At 28.6% G+C, this 17,867-nt stretch overlaps 1 protein-coding gene across 24 annotated transcripts; it reads left to right on the forward strand.

Moving 5' to 3' along the window:
• Positions 1–2,136: 2,136 nt before the first annotated feature.
• Positions 2,137–12,589, forward strand: LOC112738227 (probable methyltransferase PMT12). 24 transcript variants are annotated; one of them, XR_011869675.1, is made up of 7 exons: positions 2,160–2,449; positions 2,816–2,943; positions 3,525–3,635; positions 3,824–3,941; positions 4,117–4,237; positions 7,162–7,237; positions 9,768–10,235. XR_011869675.1 is itself a non-coding variant. In XM_072211856.1 (7 exons), the coding sequence occupies exons 4-7, from the start codon at positions 3,856–3,858 to the stop codon at positions 9,887–9,889; spliced, it is 342 nt and encodes a 113-aa protein (XP_072067957.1). In that variant the 5' UTR covers positions 2,160–2,449; positions 2,816–2,943; positions 3,525–3,635; positions 3,824–3,855; the 3' UTR covers positions 9,890–10,235. The 24 variants fall into 24 exon arrangements, 4 of the variants coding, with proteins under 4 accessions (XP_072067957.1, XP_072067958.1, XP_072067959.1 ...); XR_003169308.3 differs by lacking the exon at positions 9,768–10,235 and adding an exon at positions 7,428–8,019; XR_011869678.1 differs by lacking the exon at positions 9,768–10,235 and adding an exon at positions 7,428–8,019 and having other exon boundaries at positions 4,180–4,237.
• The last annotated feature ends 5,278 nt before the right edge of the window (positions 12,590–17,867 follow it).

Raw genomic sequence — 17,867 nt, forward strand, 5'->3', positions numbered from 1 at the left:
GCTCTGTTCTTTGTTAATGCTTAATTGCTTATCATCGCTTTAGCGACTTAAACTCTTAAGGGTTATCCCCAGCTTCTGCACGTAAAATTTTACATTTGTTACAAGTTTATCCCTTTAATTCTAACTAGACAAGTCAGTAACCCAAAATCTACTATGTAGGAAAAGATAAGGATTCTGCATTAATTCTCTGGATATGAGGATGCCTGATAAATCACCTAACGTATGTATATGCGTTAACAAACAGAAAAACAGATAGGCCAGAAGATACTACTCTCATTTTCAAATTATTTGTTTCATTTACCCTTATTTTAGTTGCAAGTTAAAAGTCTTTTTTATTATAAAAACTTATTGATTAATTTTTATGATTTCACTAATTTGTGTTTTAAGGACACATTTTAAGAGTATAATAATCTTTTAAATATTTTGATATATTTAATGTATTGAAAATATAAAAATGTTTATTTTTTAATAATTTTTATAAAATATTTTTTGTAGTGTTCTTAACTTCTGTCTAGTGAACTCAACTTATCAAAATTCAATTTTTATTTATTATATCCTTTATTATTAAATAAAAAGAAAAAATTAGAAGAATAAAGAATTGATAGAGATAAAATAATATTAAGAGATATTTATTGTTTATATTTTTAATAAATCCAATAATTATACACTACTAAAATAACAGTTAAATTTGAAAATGATGAGATATAAATAATAAATCAATTCCAAGGTCCATTAAGGTACCTCCTCTCATTTTACTATTTTAGCATCCGTGGGCTCTTACTCCCTTTTCATCTACTTATTATTTATTTGTCTAGCCTTACTCTTTTTTTTTTTTTTTTTTTGAAAGAGGTATAGCCTTACTTAGCACTTAGCAGTGTGGTGAGCACTTAGCACTTGATATTTATTCTCTGTTGCATATTCTCGAGTTGTGCTTTACTTGTATTTCTCTGTCCGTACTCTATTTTCTATTTTCTTTGTTTCTGCTGATTAAATTGTAGTATATTGTATTTTTAATAATTTTATTTTATATTTAACGAAATCGGTTCGATCACAGTTCAATTACGGTTGGACCATTGAACCATTAAATCAGTTATTTGATTGATTTAATGACCAGTTCGGTTCTCATAATCTTAGTAAATATTAGTAATTTTATGTATCAGCCATATATTTATTTATATTTTTAATATACTTCAGTTAACCTTCTAAATCGATAAATCAGTAATTAGAACGATTTAATGATCAATTAATTTTTAGAACCTTAATATTATCTAATGAGTAACTAAATTAAGATAACATTATGATTCTTATTATTTATTGTAATTTTTCTCAAAATCTGTTATTTATAGACCCATTTATATTCTAAGCATAACACTATAAAATTTAGATTCTAGCCAATACCTATTTTTATTTATATAACAAATTATACCCATATTTAATATAATGATATAATATGTTTATTTTGAATTAAATATATATTAAAAATTAAAATATATAAAATATATTTTTAAAAAAAAACTTAGCACAATAAAAAATTAAGAATGAAACTTATTACAAATTAGAGAAATAAAAAGAAACAAGCAAAAACATAAATAATAACACAAACTAAACTACTCAAACACAATACCCTACATACTATTATGTATTCTAAAGTCTAAAATATATAACATACATTTAAAATGAAAACGATAAATTAACAAATTAAAATACAATTATACTAATAATTTTTTGTCTGTTTATTTTTTTATTATTTTACAATATAAATATAATTAAACTAATAATTTTTTCCGTAACTGTTATATTATATTTACATAGCATTATAAAACTTTATTTGTTTTTTTATTTTAATTTATATATTTTTAAATTTTTTGTATATTTATTTATTATTTTTTATATATTATTTTAATATAATTCAATTATTTCAATTGAACCTCTAAATTAATAAATCAATAATTAAATTAGTTCAATGACTTATTTAACTTTCAAAATTTTGATATTATACAATGAATAATTAAATTAAAATAATATTATAATATAGAATATAGATCCATTTATATACTGAAAATAACATTATAAAGACCTAAAGACCAAAACACCCCTAAGAACCCATCCTTCTCTCCTCGTTCTCTCGCTCATGTTGCCCTTCCCACCCACCGCTTTATATAATTCTTTTTTGATATTTCAGTCGAAAAATATAAATACAAACATTTCTTACTCCTCTTTTTGAAGCTCCAATTTTTCTCCATAAAGCAGACGAAAGCGAATCTCATTCTTTCTCTTCATTATCGAATTCTTTTCTTTTTATTCATTCTTCTGCTGTATTGGGTTTTCTTTGAATTACGATGTCAATGGCGAGGCCTAATCAGGAGGCAATTGAGACATTTATGAGCATCACTGGCAATTGATCTAATGAAAGCCAGCACCAAAAAGATTCACAACCAGCGATTTCAATGTACTTGGCTTCTTCTTTTCTTTTCTTTTTTACTTCTATTTCAATTTTCATGGCCAAGAATTATGCACTGCTGATTTTCATGTTGTCAGTCTTTTCAATGATAAGTCATTTAACATTCAAGAAACGCCATTGTTGTCGATGTTCTTGAAGGTTTTTGGTGGTCTTCTTTCAAATTCCATAATAACTGAAATCTTTTTCTCCTTCTAAAATATTGGATGCCTCAGATTCACTGGTTCTTGTTTAATTTTGTATTCTTTTTCCCCTCATTTTTCTGAGGATATGATGAAATTGTTCAAACTAGGGAAGTTACATTTGTTTCGGGTTTAGGAGCTTTAACTTCTGTGGGTTTTTTTTCTCCTTTGCAAGATGTGTACAGAAAGAAAGTGGCTGAGAAACTGAGTTTGCATTCAGAAGTAAATCTGTTGAAGATGCTGGTTTTTAGGGCAGCGCTTTAAAACATTTGCAATCACCAAATGTTCCGTAAATTGCCAAAGGTTTCTGTTCACTCTTTTTCACTACATTTTTGCATCAATCTGTCCATAACATATTCCGGTTGATTGGCTTATTCATTATTGTTTTCAATATAAAAAGAGAAATGATTGTCCGTGTGATAGGCTATGGTACCAACTTTTCCTGAAGAAAGCCCTGCAATAAGTAAATTCATAAATGAAAATATGATAGGAAGAAACAGAATTATTCTTGAATTATTTGTTCTCACTTACCAGAAGCTACAAAAGTCTCAGATGCATAGAACCCTATTCCATTGATTCCACTAGCATGTTCACATATTTTAAACCAACACCAATCTGAAATTTTGTAACGAACTATTAGAAACCTTTGATTTGACCAATTTTATTATGTTTGTGGCTAAGTTTCTGCAGTGAGTAGTATGTTACTTACAACTAAATAGCGTATATATTTTCTTTGGAACAAATCCAATAGATTAGCCTTAGGAAGGCTTTGAACAGTTACAATTAATCCTGTTATCCAAAACATATGTCAGTTTAAACACCAAACTTGTTTGATTCAATATATTCAATCTGTATGCATATCTATTGACTTGATGTACTTTAAGTTTTGGTAGAGCTGAAGATTACTTGGCTAGAGGCTCAAGGCCTACTACAGTCCCCTCTTGACCATGCTCCCTACATTGTGGTGATTGAAGGTTTTGAATTTGAAGGATGAGGTACTTTGTTCTTGCTTTATGTCTACACTATCTATTACATGAGGGGAGAAAGATAGAATACTTGCACATTCTTAATGATATGGATGCATTACTTGCCTTTAAAATTTCTTCCTCTTTTTTGTTAGATCGAACTACACAATAATGGAAAGTTGTTTAGATTGTTGACCTTGATGCCATATTTCTTGCAGTTGTGGCATGAGAAAATCCAAAACAAAACAAAATGGTGTGTTACCAAGTGGATATGCACGGAGGATTGGGTCCTAAATACGGAAAATTAAATACGGAAAATTGGCTGAACTACGGAAGGTAGTTACCATTATTTAATTGTTCTTGTCTTAATCCTGAATCCTTTTCTTTACAAAATTGAAGAGGGACTCGCATTTGTTTAATATTTGAATCTTTATTTTCTTATCATGAATGTTGTGTTTTTGCTGCTCCATAAATGACACATTGGTTATCAAATCATTGTGGTGGTGAAAAGATCTAGAAGACTCAACGTAAAAATTGTCTAAGTAGTAACCAAGTTGAGTGTCTCTTGTTGAAGCAATCATTGGCCAAGCTTTTTACCAGTGAAGCAATCAAGTCTGAGGTATGCATTCAAGGTTAGTTTGAATTTTTTCTCCATTGCGATACCTTCACTTTGATCAGTTCTGATTTCATTTATGTTGTCTACTACTACTACTAGTTTCTCTTTGATACTCTTGAGCACGTATCACTCTTGTTTAGAATTGACTGCAGCATAACATGAATTTAGGTTTTCTCTTGCTTAGAGTTGCAACACTACTACTACTACTACTACTACTACTACTTGTAGCACAACTTGAAACTACACTTGTAGCACAATTTGAATTTAGGTTTCCTCTTGCTTAGAGTTGACAAGTTGACAAGTTGACAATGAAACTACTACTTGTAACACTACTTCAATTTAGATTTCCTCTTGCTTAGAGTTGACAACACCACAACCACTACTACAACTTGAATTTAGGTTTCCTCTTCCTTAGAGTTGAATTTAGGTTTCTTCTTGTTTAGAGTTGACAAAAACACTACTATCACTACTACTACTACACAACTTGAGACTACTACTTGTAGTACCACTTGAAACTACAACTTGGAGCACAGCTTGAATTTAGGTTTCCTCTTCCTTAGAGTTGACAATAACACAACTACTACTTCGTCTTTCTTATAGTTGACAACAACACAACTACTACTACTAGTACTACTACTACTACTTGTAGCACAACTTGAATTTAGGTTTTCTCTTGCTTAGAGTTGCAACACTACTACTAACACTACTACTACTACTACTACTACTACTTGTAGCACAATTTGAATTTAGGTTTCCTCTTGTTTAAAGTTGACAACAACACAACTACTACTACTACTACTACTTGTAGCACAACTTGAATATAGGTTTCTTCTTGTTTAGAGTTGACAACAACACAACTGTTACTACTACTACTACTTGTAGCACAACTCAACTTGAATTTAGGTTTCTTCTTGTTTAAAGTTGACAACAACATTGCTATTAATACTACTATTACTTGTAGCACAACTTGAAACTACTACTTGTAGCACAACTTGAATTTAGGTTTCCTCTTGTTTAGAGTTGACAACACAACTACTACTACTACTACTACTTGTAGCACAACTTGAAACTACTACTTGTAGCACAACTTGAATTTAGGTTTCCTCTTGTTTAGAGTTGACAACACAACTACTACTACTACTACTTGTAGCACAACTTGAATTTAGGTTTTCACTACTACAAAACTTGAGACTACTACTTGTAGCACAACTAGTTTATGTTTCTTCTTGTTTAGAGTTGACAACAACACAACTACTACTACTACTTGTAGCACAACTTGAATTTAGGTTTTCTCTACTACACAACTTGGGACTACTACTTGTAGCACAACTTGAATTTAGGTTTCCTCTTGCTTAGAGTTGACAACAACATAACTACTACTATTACTACTTTGTCTTGCTTAGAGTTGACAACAACACAACTACTACTACTACTACTACTACTTGTAGCACAATTTGAATTTAGGTTTTCTCTTACTTAGAGTTGACAACAACACAACTACTACTAATACTCAACTTGAGACTACTACTTGTAGCACAACTTGAAACTACTACTTGTAACACAACTTGAATTTAGGTTTCCTCTTGCTTAGAGTTGACAATAACACTACTATTATTAGAACTACTACTTCGTCTTGCTTATAGTTGACAACAACTACTACTACTTGTAGCACATCTTGAATTTAGGTTTTCTCTTGCTTAGAGTTGCAACACTACTACTACTACTATTTGTAGCACAACCTGAAACTAATATTTGTAGCACAACTTGAATTTAGGTTTTCTCTTACTTAGAGTTGCAACACTACTACTACTACTACTACTACTACTACTACTACTACTACTATTTGTAGCACAACCTGAAACTACTTCTTGTAGCACAACTTGAATTTAGGTTTCCTCTTGCTTAGAGTTGACAACAATTCAACTACTACTACTACTACTACTTGTAGCTCAACTAGAATTTAGGTTTCCTCTTGCTTAGAGTTGACCACAACACAACTGCTACTACTATTACTACTTTGTCTTGCTTAGAGTTGACAACAATACAACAACTACTACTACATGTAGCACAACTTGAATTTCGATTTTCTCTTGCTTAGAGTTGACAACAACACAACTACTACTAATACTTAACTTGAGACTACTACTTGTAGCCCAACTTGAAACTGCTACTTGTAGCACAACATGAATTTAGGTTTCCTCTTGCTTAGAGTTGACAATAACACAACTACTACTACTTGTAGCACAACTTGAATTTATGTTTTCTCTTGCTTAGAGTTGCAACACTACTACTACTACTCTTTGTAGCACAACTTGAAACTACTACTTGTAGCACAACTTGAATTTAGGTTTCCTCTTGCTTAGAGTTGACAACAATTCAACTACTACTACTACTTGTAGCACAACTTGAATTTAAAATTTCTTTTGCTTAGAGTTGACAACAACACAACTACTACTAGTACACAACTTGAGACTACTACTTGTAGCAAACTTGAACCTACTACTTGTAGCACAGCTTGAATTTAAGTTTTCTCTTGCTTAGAGTTGACAATAACACAACTATTCCTCTTTCTTAGAGTTGACAATAGCACAACTGCTACTCTACTACTACTAGATCCTCTTGCTTAGAGTTGACAACAACACAACCTGAACAACTGTAGCACAACTTAAATTTAGGTTTTCTCTTGCTTAGAGTTGATTGCAGCAGAACAACTTGAATTCAGGTTTTCTCTTAGATTTGAATGCAGCACAAACTGAACAACTGTAGCACAATTTGAATTTAGATTTTCTCTTGCATAGAGTTGACTGCAGGACAACTTGAATTTTGGTTTCTGTATTGGTTCCATCTTTTGAAACAAGGTGCTACTACTACTAGATTCTCTTGCTTAGAGTTAAATGCAGCACAACACAACTTGAACAACTATAGCATACTTGAATTTAGGTTTCATCTTGCTTGGAGTTGATTGCAACACAACTTGAGTTCAGGTTTCAGTGTTGGTTCATTCTTTTGAAACAAGGTACTATTACTACCACTCCCTGAACAACTCCAGCACAACTTGAATTTAGGTTTCCTCTTGCTTAGAGTTGATTGCAACACAACTTGAATTCAGATTTTAGTGTTGGTTCCTTCTTTTGAAACAATTTACTATTATTACTACTACTTGAACAACTACAACACAACTTGAATTCAAGTTTTTTCTTGCTTAGGGTTGATTGCAGCACAACTTGAACAACTGCAGCATAACTTGAATTCAGGTTTTCTCTTGCTTAGAGTTGACTGCAACTAGCATACTAGAAAGAGAGAATGAGAATTTCCGTGCAGTGTTGTTTCCTTCTTTGAGCTTCGTTTGAGATTTCTTTGTTATGGTTTTCTGATGTCTATTTTTTGTAATTGAGGAAATGGCTAATCATGGTAAAGTGAGAAAATGAAAAAGCCATTAGTGAAAAGAGGCAAAAGAGATAAATTGAAAAAGCCAAAGTAATTTTTTGTGTATTTGGTTTTTGTTGAACTAGGTTTAGTTCTCCTTAGCCAAGTTGGGATAACACTTGGTGGCCGTTGAACTAGATTGGAGTTTTCCTTAGTTAAGTTGGGATAGCACTTGGTAGATACTAGGTGTAGGTTAGAAATTTGGTGGGTGATACTAGATGAATTAGGTTGTAATTCAATGGTATTGGTGCATATAATCAGTTTGATTATAGTGAAAATTCCACCATGGTTATGGTGGAGACTGGATGTAGGTTTCATTGCACTTGGAAACCGAACCAGGATATATGCTTGTGTGATTCTCTTTTTCTGTTATGTTTTGTTCTGCTTTTGAGTCAACCCCCTTCTCAAGTTCTAAAAGATCTTGGCAAGGGTTACAGGTTAAAAATCACTACTCTTATCACTAACCAAAACATAATAATTACAAAGAGTGAACCTAATTCGTCAATCTCTACAAATTGTGGAAAATCAATAAAGCTTAATTAATCTAATTCATAAATGTTAACCAACTTATTAATTGAATTTAGTAAAAAGTTAATGTTACTAAAAACAAGGTTAATTAATAGTTCTAAATTTGTACTAAAAATCATTTGGTCTTTAACTAAATAAAATCGTACCTCATGAGTTAATATCTCCTACTAAAAACAAGGTTAATATAGTTTGATATAGTGTTAGTGTGTGGAAGAAGGGTCCAAGTAGTTAGATGTGTAAAGTGTACGTTGGATGGGATTAGGGGAACAACAAGCTTTATTATCAAAGTGTATTAACATTTGGATTCGAATTTCGCTAAGTAACTAACATCCAACCAGTCAATTATTAGCTAATTTATTATTAATTAATAATTTTAATTTTTCAAATGATCATTAATCAATTATTATTTAAATTTAAATTTTAAAAAATACAAAATTTAAAATTGTTAACCGAATGACATTGTCCTTTTCTTTTTTGACTCCAAAAATCACATCCGTTCAATTTTGGTACTGCTAATTGTAGACAGAAGGACACGTCATTAATTGGGTTTATTGAAACCAAAACCACCTACTTATACTTTTAATTTTTGTCAACAACAATTATAATAGTCATTCATAATTTTTTTTTTACCAAAGATAGGAGACTCGAATTCGCAACTTCTTAATTGAGTATGAGAAGATTATGCACCGGATTCGATGGTTCCAGAACGTTTGGATCATTAAATGGTCTCATAACAAAACATGTTTTTAAGTTTTTTAATAACTAATAAATAGTCCTTATCTAATTTTAATTACAAATTAATTCCATATATTTTATTTATCATAAAAATTATTTTTTATTTTATAAATTATTATTTTATCATTAATTTATTATGTTTATTAACAATCAAAAATAAAAACAATAACGAATTAGATCTTCCATTGATCGTAATAAACTTTTTTGCTATTCCAATCGATTAAAAGATTATATTTGATCCGTGACGTTCGTTCAGGACTGTGAAATCGTGTTTCTTTAAAAATCAATCGATTGGATTATCAAAACAATCGATTGAATTTCAGATTTTCAATAATTCAATCGATTGGACTACAAGTTCTTATCACAAAATAATCGATTGAAAATTACAAGGCAGCATGATTTTCACAAAAATCAATCGATTGGTCATATTACCCAATCAATTAAACGATGACTAAAATGTGGATTTTTAATAATTCAATCGATTGCTTATACTATCCAATCGATTGCTTATACTATCCAATCGATTGAATGCTTCAAATTGAAAGAATTGATTGATAATCCACTATTAATGGAAAGAATTGAGGATATACATGCCTATTCAATTTTCCCTTTTTCTTTTCGTGGTCACCATAACATTCACACTAAGGTTAAAGTATTCTTAAAGACTTACATAATTGAGATCGACGACATTGATTAAAAAAATACATGTTAATAGAAGTTGTTATATTCAGAAATTCTACTTAATTATTATTGGTGGTAGGCTGGGTGCAAGTATATATTAAATTATCAACTACTATTATGATTTTGTGAATAAGTGTTACTATTTTCTTATATGTATGATCTTTTGTTGCTCCTAGGTGAGGCTTTTCCAACGTACCCTAGAACCTACGATTTGGTGCATGCAGACGGACTTCTATCCCTCGAAACTTCTCAGCAGCGCAGATGCACTATGCTTGATATGTTTATTCTTTCAATTTGAAGCATTCAATCGATTGGGTAGTATAAGCAATCGATTGAATTATTAAAAACCCACATTTTAGGCATTGTTCAATCGATTGGGTAATATGACCAATCGATTGATTTTTGTGAAAACTATGCTGCCTTACAATTTTCAATCGATTGTTTTGTAATAACAACCTGTAGTCCAATCGATTGAGTTATGGGAAACCTGAAATTCAATCGATTGTTTTGATAATCCAATTGATTGATTTTCAAAAAAACACGATTTCACAGTCCTGGACGAATGTCACGCATCAAATATAATATTTTAATCGATTGGAATAGCCAAAATGTTTATTACGATCAATGAAAGATCTAATTCATTATTGTTTTCGTTTTTTATTGTTAATAAATATAATAGATTAATAATAAAATAATAATTTATGAAATAAAAAATAGTTTTTATGATTAAATAAAATATATGGACTATTTATCAGTTATTAAAAAAGTTTAAAAAACATGTTTTGTTATGGGACCATTTAATGGTCCAAACGTTCTGGGACCATAAAATTCTTTGCCGAAAGACTATGCCATTTAAGTTATAACTCATTGGCCTAGCTGTTCATATTTCATTTATCTATAACAATGTGGTTATTGGTTAAATTAAAGGAGTCAAGTTATGTAGAGGAAACTCCATTCGTGTGTTTGATCACAATTTAATCAGTATGGCTTATTGTATTCATTTAACTGTATACAGTGACGGACCCAGAAAATTTTAGGAGTGGGGGCAAAAATATATACACTAAAATAAAATTTGTTAAACATTATTAATTATATATGGAGATATAAAAATTTAAAAAAATTAGTGAACACTTTTATTTTTAATATACTATTCATTATATATAATTTATAAAAAATATTTTTTTATTTCTAAAACTTGAACTTAAAATATTTTAATTAAATTATAGAAAATTTGTTATCCTAACTAATTTTTTATACACATTTAATAATAAAAAACTGAATCAATTAGCACATTAACAACTAATGGTACACTAGTATTTATAATTTGAAACTAGAATTATATATAAATAATAGAAAAATTAAATTTGTATATAAAAAGTATGTTTATATAAAATAATAAAAACATAATTTACAATTTTTTTCTTTCTTTCTTTTTAAAATAATTAAATTTATTATATATTTTTTAATTTAATTTTAATATAATGTTAGATAAAAATTTTTATGCATCTATTTAATTATGTATTGTAATTTAAATATTTTTTTATTAATATATTTAAAAAATATATATATTCTAAATTAGTAAATTAATCAATTTATTTTAAAATTTTATATGCAACATAGGTACATATAATAGAACAAAAGATATAAAACAAGTAATTAGGATGAATAAATTGAGAATAAAATAAAATATATAAATTCATGAAGAGAATAAAAAAATAGATTAATACCTAAACTATAATTGTTTGAATTAAAATTTGCAATTAAAAATATCAAAAAGAGAAACAATAAAATTGAAAGATACATAGAGTCATAGAGAGTTATATAAAATAAAATAGAGAATTTAAAATTTACCTTTTGATGAAAAAAGATGACCACTAGACAAAGAATAGAAAAAGAAAGTTGAAAATCTGAAACTAAGAAAAGGGTTTAAGAGAATAAATGAGTGACGGCTGGGATTTAAAAACAGAAGAAGACTAAATTTAATTAGGTTAACTAATAATTAAAATCATAAAAAAATAAAAATAGATTTAAACTTTTAATAATTAGACTTAATTTATTTATAGTGGATCATTTAAAATTTTAAATGAGGGCATATTATATATATATATATATTTGATTTTAAAAAATCAAATGACACTGGGGCAAGTGCCCCCTCATTCATAAGCATGGGTCCGTCCCTGTATATATATATATATATATATATATTTGATTTTAAAAAATCAAATGACACTGGGGCAAGTGCCCCCTCATTCATAAGCATGGATCCGTCCTTGACTGTATATATACCCCTTAAAAAGATGGTAAACAGATAAAAAATTAATTATTAATTCAGTCATTTAATACTATACATGTTTTATTGAATTTTCGTTAGTAAAAGAATATGCATATGCCTTACATTTGTATTTTTGATACTTAAAATCTTAAATATCAATCCGTCATCAAACATATTTTTGAGAGACGCAAAAATTATACGCATCAAACAACTACAATAATTCTACCGACAAACACCATAAAAAGGCATCAGAATATAAATAGCGTACAATTGTTATCGCCGGATGGACAAATTGTGATTAAAATCATTAAATACGGTTGTTAGCGAATTGAGTTTGGAGATAACTAAAGTTAACCAAAACCAAATAAATTGATGCCTAAACAACATTAATTTGGCATATATAATAAAAAATATTTTAAACAAGGTACTATTACTACCACTCCTTGAACAACAGCACAACTTAGAACTTGAATTTAGGTTTCCTCTTGTTTAGAGTGTATTGCAACACAACTTGAATTCAATTTTTAGTGTTGGTTCCTTCTTTTGAAACTAATGTACTATTATTACTACTACTTGAATAACTATAACACAACTTGAATTCAGGTTTCTCTTACTTAAGGTTGATTGCAGCACAACTTGAACAACGGCAGCATAACTTCAATTCAGGTTTTCTCTTGCTTAGAGTTGATTGCAACTATGCATACCGGAAAGAGAGAATATGAATTTTTGTGTAGTGTTGTTTCCTTTTTCTTTGAGCTTTGTTTGAGATTTTTTTTTGTTATGATTTTTTTATGTCTATCTTTCTGTAATTGAGAAAAAGGCTAAAGTGAGAAAATGAAAAAGCCATTAGTAAAAAGAGGCATAAGAAATAAATTGAAAAAGCTAAAATGATTTTATGTGGATTTAGTTTTTGTTGAATTAGAATTAATTCTTCTTAGCCAAGTTGGGATAACACTTGATGACTGTTGAACCATATTATAGTCTTCCTTAGTCAAGTTGGGATAGCACTTGGTGGATACTAGGTTTAGGTTAGAAATTTCGTGGGTGATACTAGATGAATTAGGTTGTAATTCATTGGTATTGGTGCATGTAATCAGTTTGATTATCGTTGAAATTTCATTATGGTTGTGGTGAAGATTGGATATAGGTTTCATTGCATTTGGAAACCGAACCAGGATACATGCTTGTGTGGTTCTTTTTCTCCGACATGTTTTGCGCTACTTTTGAGTCAACTCGCTTTCTCAAGTTCTAAAAGATCTTGACAATGGTTACAGATTAAAAAATCACTATCATTATCACTAATTACAACATAATAATTATAAAGAGTAAACCTAATTCGTTAATCTCTACAAATTAAAGAATGTTGATTAAGCTTAATTAACCTAATTCATAAATGTTGACTAACTTACTAATTGAATTTAGTAAAAAGTTAGTGTTAACAAAAACAAGGTTAATTAATAGTTCTAAATTATTAATCAATTTAGACATTAGTAACTTAAGATCATCATAGTTTTCAATTCAATCCAAGAATAAAAAAATATATTTTATAACTAGTTCAAGCATTTTGTTAAATACTTAGAGTGTATAAGGATAAAACATCATAAATTACAACAATTGATAAAAACTACAACTATCTAATTCAAGAACACGACAATAACATCTCAAATAAGTAAGAATAACATAAAATATCAAATTCATTAATAAAAAAACATAAATCCAACAAGAGGTTATAAACTAAATGACAAGATAAAGAAAAATCACAAGAGAATCTAAGCAAAAGGCGAGGATGTATTTAGTTAGGTGGATTAAGAATTTAAACTTTGATTAGCCTAAATCTCTATCTAACCTACAATAACTTTTTTAATCCTAATGTATAAATCTAATTACCCATAATGTTTTATCCATACTTCACTTTTCACACACATCTATGCATCTTTAACTAATTCACATCATATATGCACCAATTTCTAAAAAGAGTAAACTACTAAAAATACATCTAAATAATTTTGTCCCTAACAAAAATGCACCCGAATTTTATTATCGAAAAAATATTCTTAAATAATTTTAAAATGCAACAAAAATGTCCAAAAAGAATATTATCTTTTTGTAAGTGGCAAACGACTTTTGTATTTGACAAACTATTTATGCATTTAATCCAAAATTTTATAGAAATATTTAGATAATAGTTTAAAAAATACACACAAAAAACAAGATAAAAATTTAATCTCTATATTTTTATTTTATTTTTTAAAAGTATTATTGGCTATTGAAAAAAATATATACTAAGCGAAAATTTATCAAATTTTAAGGATAAAAATATCTTATTTATCTAAATCGCATCAAAATTGAATCTCTAAAGCATTTTTTTTAGAATACATATTTAATATTAGGCATTTTTAAATTATTTGAGAGCATTTTATTGATAACAAAATTCGAGTGCATTTTTGTCAATAATAAAATTATTCGAGTGCATTTTTGGTAGTTAACCTTTCTAAAAATTTTATTTAGAACATCTATCATTTACCACTACTTTACCTATGACATTTTGGGAGGAGTCCTTCTCAAGTATTGTCTACTTATTAAGTAGGTTACCTACTTGCATTCTTAATCATTTATCACCCTTTTAAAAGTTGTACAATAGAAAACCAAATATACATTGCCTAGAATTTTTGGTTCTGCTTACTTCCCTTTTCTAAGACCATATAATAAACATAAATTACAATTTAGATATGAAAATTTCATTTTTCTAAGATATGACAATAATCATTATGGTTTTAAATGTATGACTAAATCAGGCAAAATATACCTATAAAAAATGTGCAATTTGATAAAAACAGTTTTGGGTTATACTCTGTGTACACTAAAATTATCCATCAAAGTCAGCCATCAGTATAAAATACATATTAGAATATAAATATACATTGAAAATAAATTAAACCACACATGTATTTATACATAAATACATTAGTGACTAATTTTAGTGGCTGATTTTGGTGTACAAATAGCATTTTTGAACCGTTTTTTGTACTTGTTTGGATGCCATTATTTTAATAAAAAAAGATATTTTTTCAATGAAAAAAGATCTTTTTTTTTTTATTTTTTAGCGTGTTTGGCAAATTTCGAATAGTAAAAGTAAAAGTATTAGAAAAATCAGAAAAACATCTTTTTTGAGAAGCTGTAATTTACATCTTTTTTTAAAAGATATTTTTTCTTTAAAAAAAAGATATTTTTCATGTGATAAATAAACAAAAAGTACTTTTATATTGTTATATCCAAACATAATTGATAGATAAAAAGATCTTTTTATATGAAATACCCAAACATAAAATTACTTTTACTTTTCCATAAAATCTTTTAAAAAAAGATAATTAAAAAAAGATATTTTTTTTAGAAGCTCACCTAAACAAGCCATTTATATGCTGAATTATTCTCACATAATACTACTTCTCTTACATCTACTATTGGCAATCAAAATTCTGTGACTACTTACCTTTCTTTTCCTCTGATGTCTATTAGTTCCATTCCTAATACTACAATGATGTACACTCTTACTCTTACATTTACACATACTCAATCTCCATCCTTGACTCATAGCAAAGAACATCTACACATTGCAGAGGACAATGTTAACACAACACCACGCACTCAAATTGATTCATCATCAAAAATATCTTTGCACAACACCAACATCATCCCAATCAATGGAATTGAGGTTTGTTTTCCACCTATTATTGATAATACTAGCAACCAACATCCAATAGTAACAAAGTCAATCTGGTGTAAGGAAAACTACTCTATATAGTGTTACTACTCCTCATGATTTAACACAAAACTTGCCAAATAATGTGACGCAAGTTTTGTAGTGTGATCATTGAAAGGCTGCTACGAATGCTAAGTACGAAGCACCGAGGCAATGTGGAACATGGACATTAGTTGAACCACCCCTTAGTGCCCCTATCATTGGCAATAAATGGGTCTTTTCTATTAAAAGAAACAACAAGGTGATATTATGAGATATAAAGGCAAGCTTGTTGCCAAAGACTTTCTCCAAGTTGAAGGGACCGATTATGAACAAAATTTTCCCTTGTGATCAGACCATCCACATCGAATTGTCCTCAGCATTGCTAGGGGTGTACATAAAATAACTAAATTGTGGTTAACCGATTAAAAAATTATAACCACATTTTGGTTAACCAATTTAATAAAACAATTTTAAAAATCATATCCATATTATTAAAAAGTGGTTAACCAAAACTAAATTTTAAAAACTGATTTTTAACCGGTTAACCAAAACCAAAATCAAATTTTATACAACTCTTGTAATCAAATTTGTTAACCGATTTTTTTATAAAAACCGGTTTTTAACCGGTTAAAATTGATTTTTAATCGGTTAAAAACCAATTTTTAATTTTAATTTTTGAAAAATCCAATTTTTTTTATATAAAAACCGGTTTTTTAAAAAAATCAGTTATTTTTTAAAATCAATTTTTTTATAACCAGTTAAAAATCGGTTTTTGAATTATCTAACCAGTTAATAACCAGTTTTATCATATAAAACCAATTTGATTAATTAACCAAATTATATTTTTGGCTAACCCAAAAATAGATTTGGTTTTTGGATTAACCAAACCATATACAGCCCGAAGCATTGCTCTATCTCAAGGATGAGTTACGAGATAGTTTGACTTCAATAATGCCTTTTTAAATGGCATTCTCACTAAACAGTTCTATATGACACAGCCTTAGGGCTATGAACTCTCAACTAGAAATCTAGAATGCAGACTAAATATTCTTTATGGCCTTTAAAATGGAACCAAGAGCATGGTTCTCGACTTCAAAATATACTTTGTAACACTTTGGATTCAATAGCATTATTTTTGATACTTCTCTTTTTATTAGACAAACCTCAACCTATATTACTTATATGCTCATTTATGTAGATGATATTGTTGTCACAAGTAATAATGCTCAAGAAATTGAAGTTTTAATAGCCAAATTAAATACTATTTTTCCATTGAAAGACCTGAGAAGATTCAACTTCTTCCTTTGTCTTGAAGTCACTTATCAGAATGACGGCAACATCATGTAATCTCAAGAAAAATATGCTAGAGTTATTAATAAAAACTGGCATGATAAATGCCAATCCAGTGCCAAGCCTAATGCTTTCCAACCTCAAATCATTTGTCAATGATTCTGATCTCTTTGATAATCCAAAACTATATAGGTTCATGGTAAGAACTTTACAATATTTAGCTACAACCAGAGAAATGACTCAGATTATTCTATTAATCGTGTGTCTCGATTTTTGCAGCATCCTACTATTTAGCATTGAATGGGTTGCTTACTTTTCAATATGGAGATATAAACAAAGTGATATCAGTAACAAAATTTAAAGATGCAGAAACCAAAACAATTGCTGAATTTTTAAGAGATTACTATGATTTTCACCATGATTTGTTAGGTGTAATTTGTCTACTTCTCATTGTATTCCCTGTTATATTTGCCCTTCTATTTGCATACTGCATTGGACACCTCAACTTCTTAAGGAGGTAAAATCATTTTGTAAAGAGTGCCCCTATAGAATATACAGGTCAATATGTAAATCATTTGATTAATAAAATCTTATTCTTGTGTTTTTGACTTTCTGTATGATATTTGTTTAGTGTATCTTCTGACATGCTTTTCCTATTGTTTGCTCCGACCACACTGAGAAGCAAAAATTTTTGCTGTCAAAATAATCAGTTAATCAGTATCCATTCTTCTTTCTTTCTTTTTTGCTTAACTATTATATTATATTTACATAGGATTAAAAAATTTTATTTGGTTTTTATTTTAATTAATGTAATTTTAAAATTTTTGTGTAGTTTTTTATAATTTTATATATCATTTTAATATAATTTGATTATTCCAGTTAAACTTCTAAACTGATAAATTAGTAATTAGAGTGATTCAATGACTGATTTAATTTTCAGAACCTTAATATTATCTAATTAGTAACTAAATT

Source organism: Arachis hypogaea, chromosome 13 (genome assembly GCF_003086295.3).
Source record: "Arachis hypogaea cultivar Tifrunner chromosome 13, arahy.Tifrunner.gnm2.J5K5, whole genome shotgun sequence".
Taxonomy (NCBI): Eukaryota; Viridiplantae; Streptophyta; class Magnoliopsida; order Fabales; family Fabaceae; genus Arachis; species Arachis hypogaea.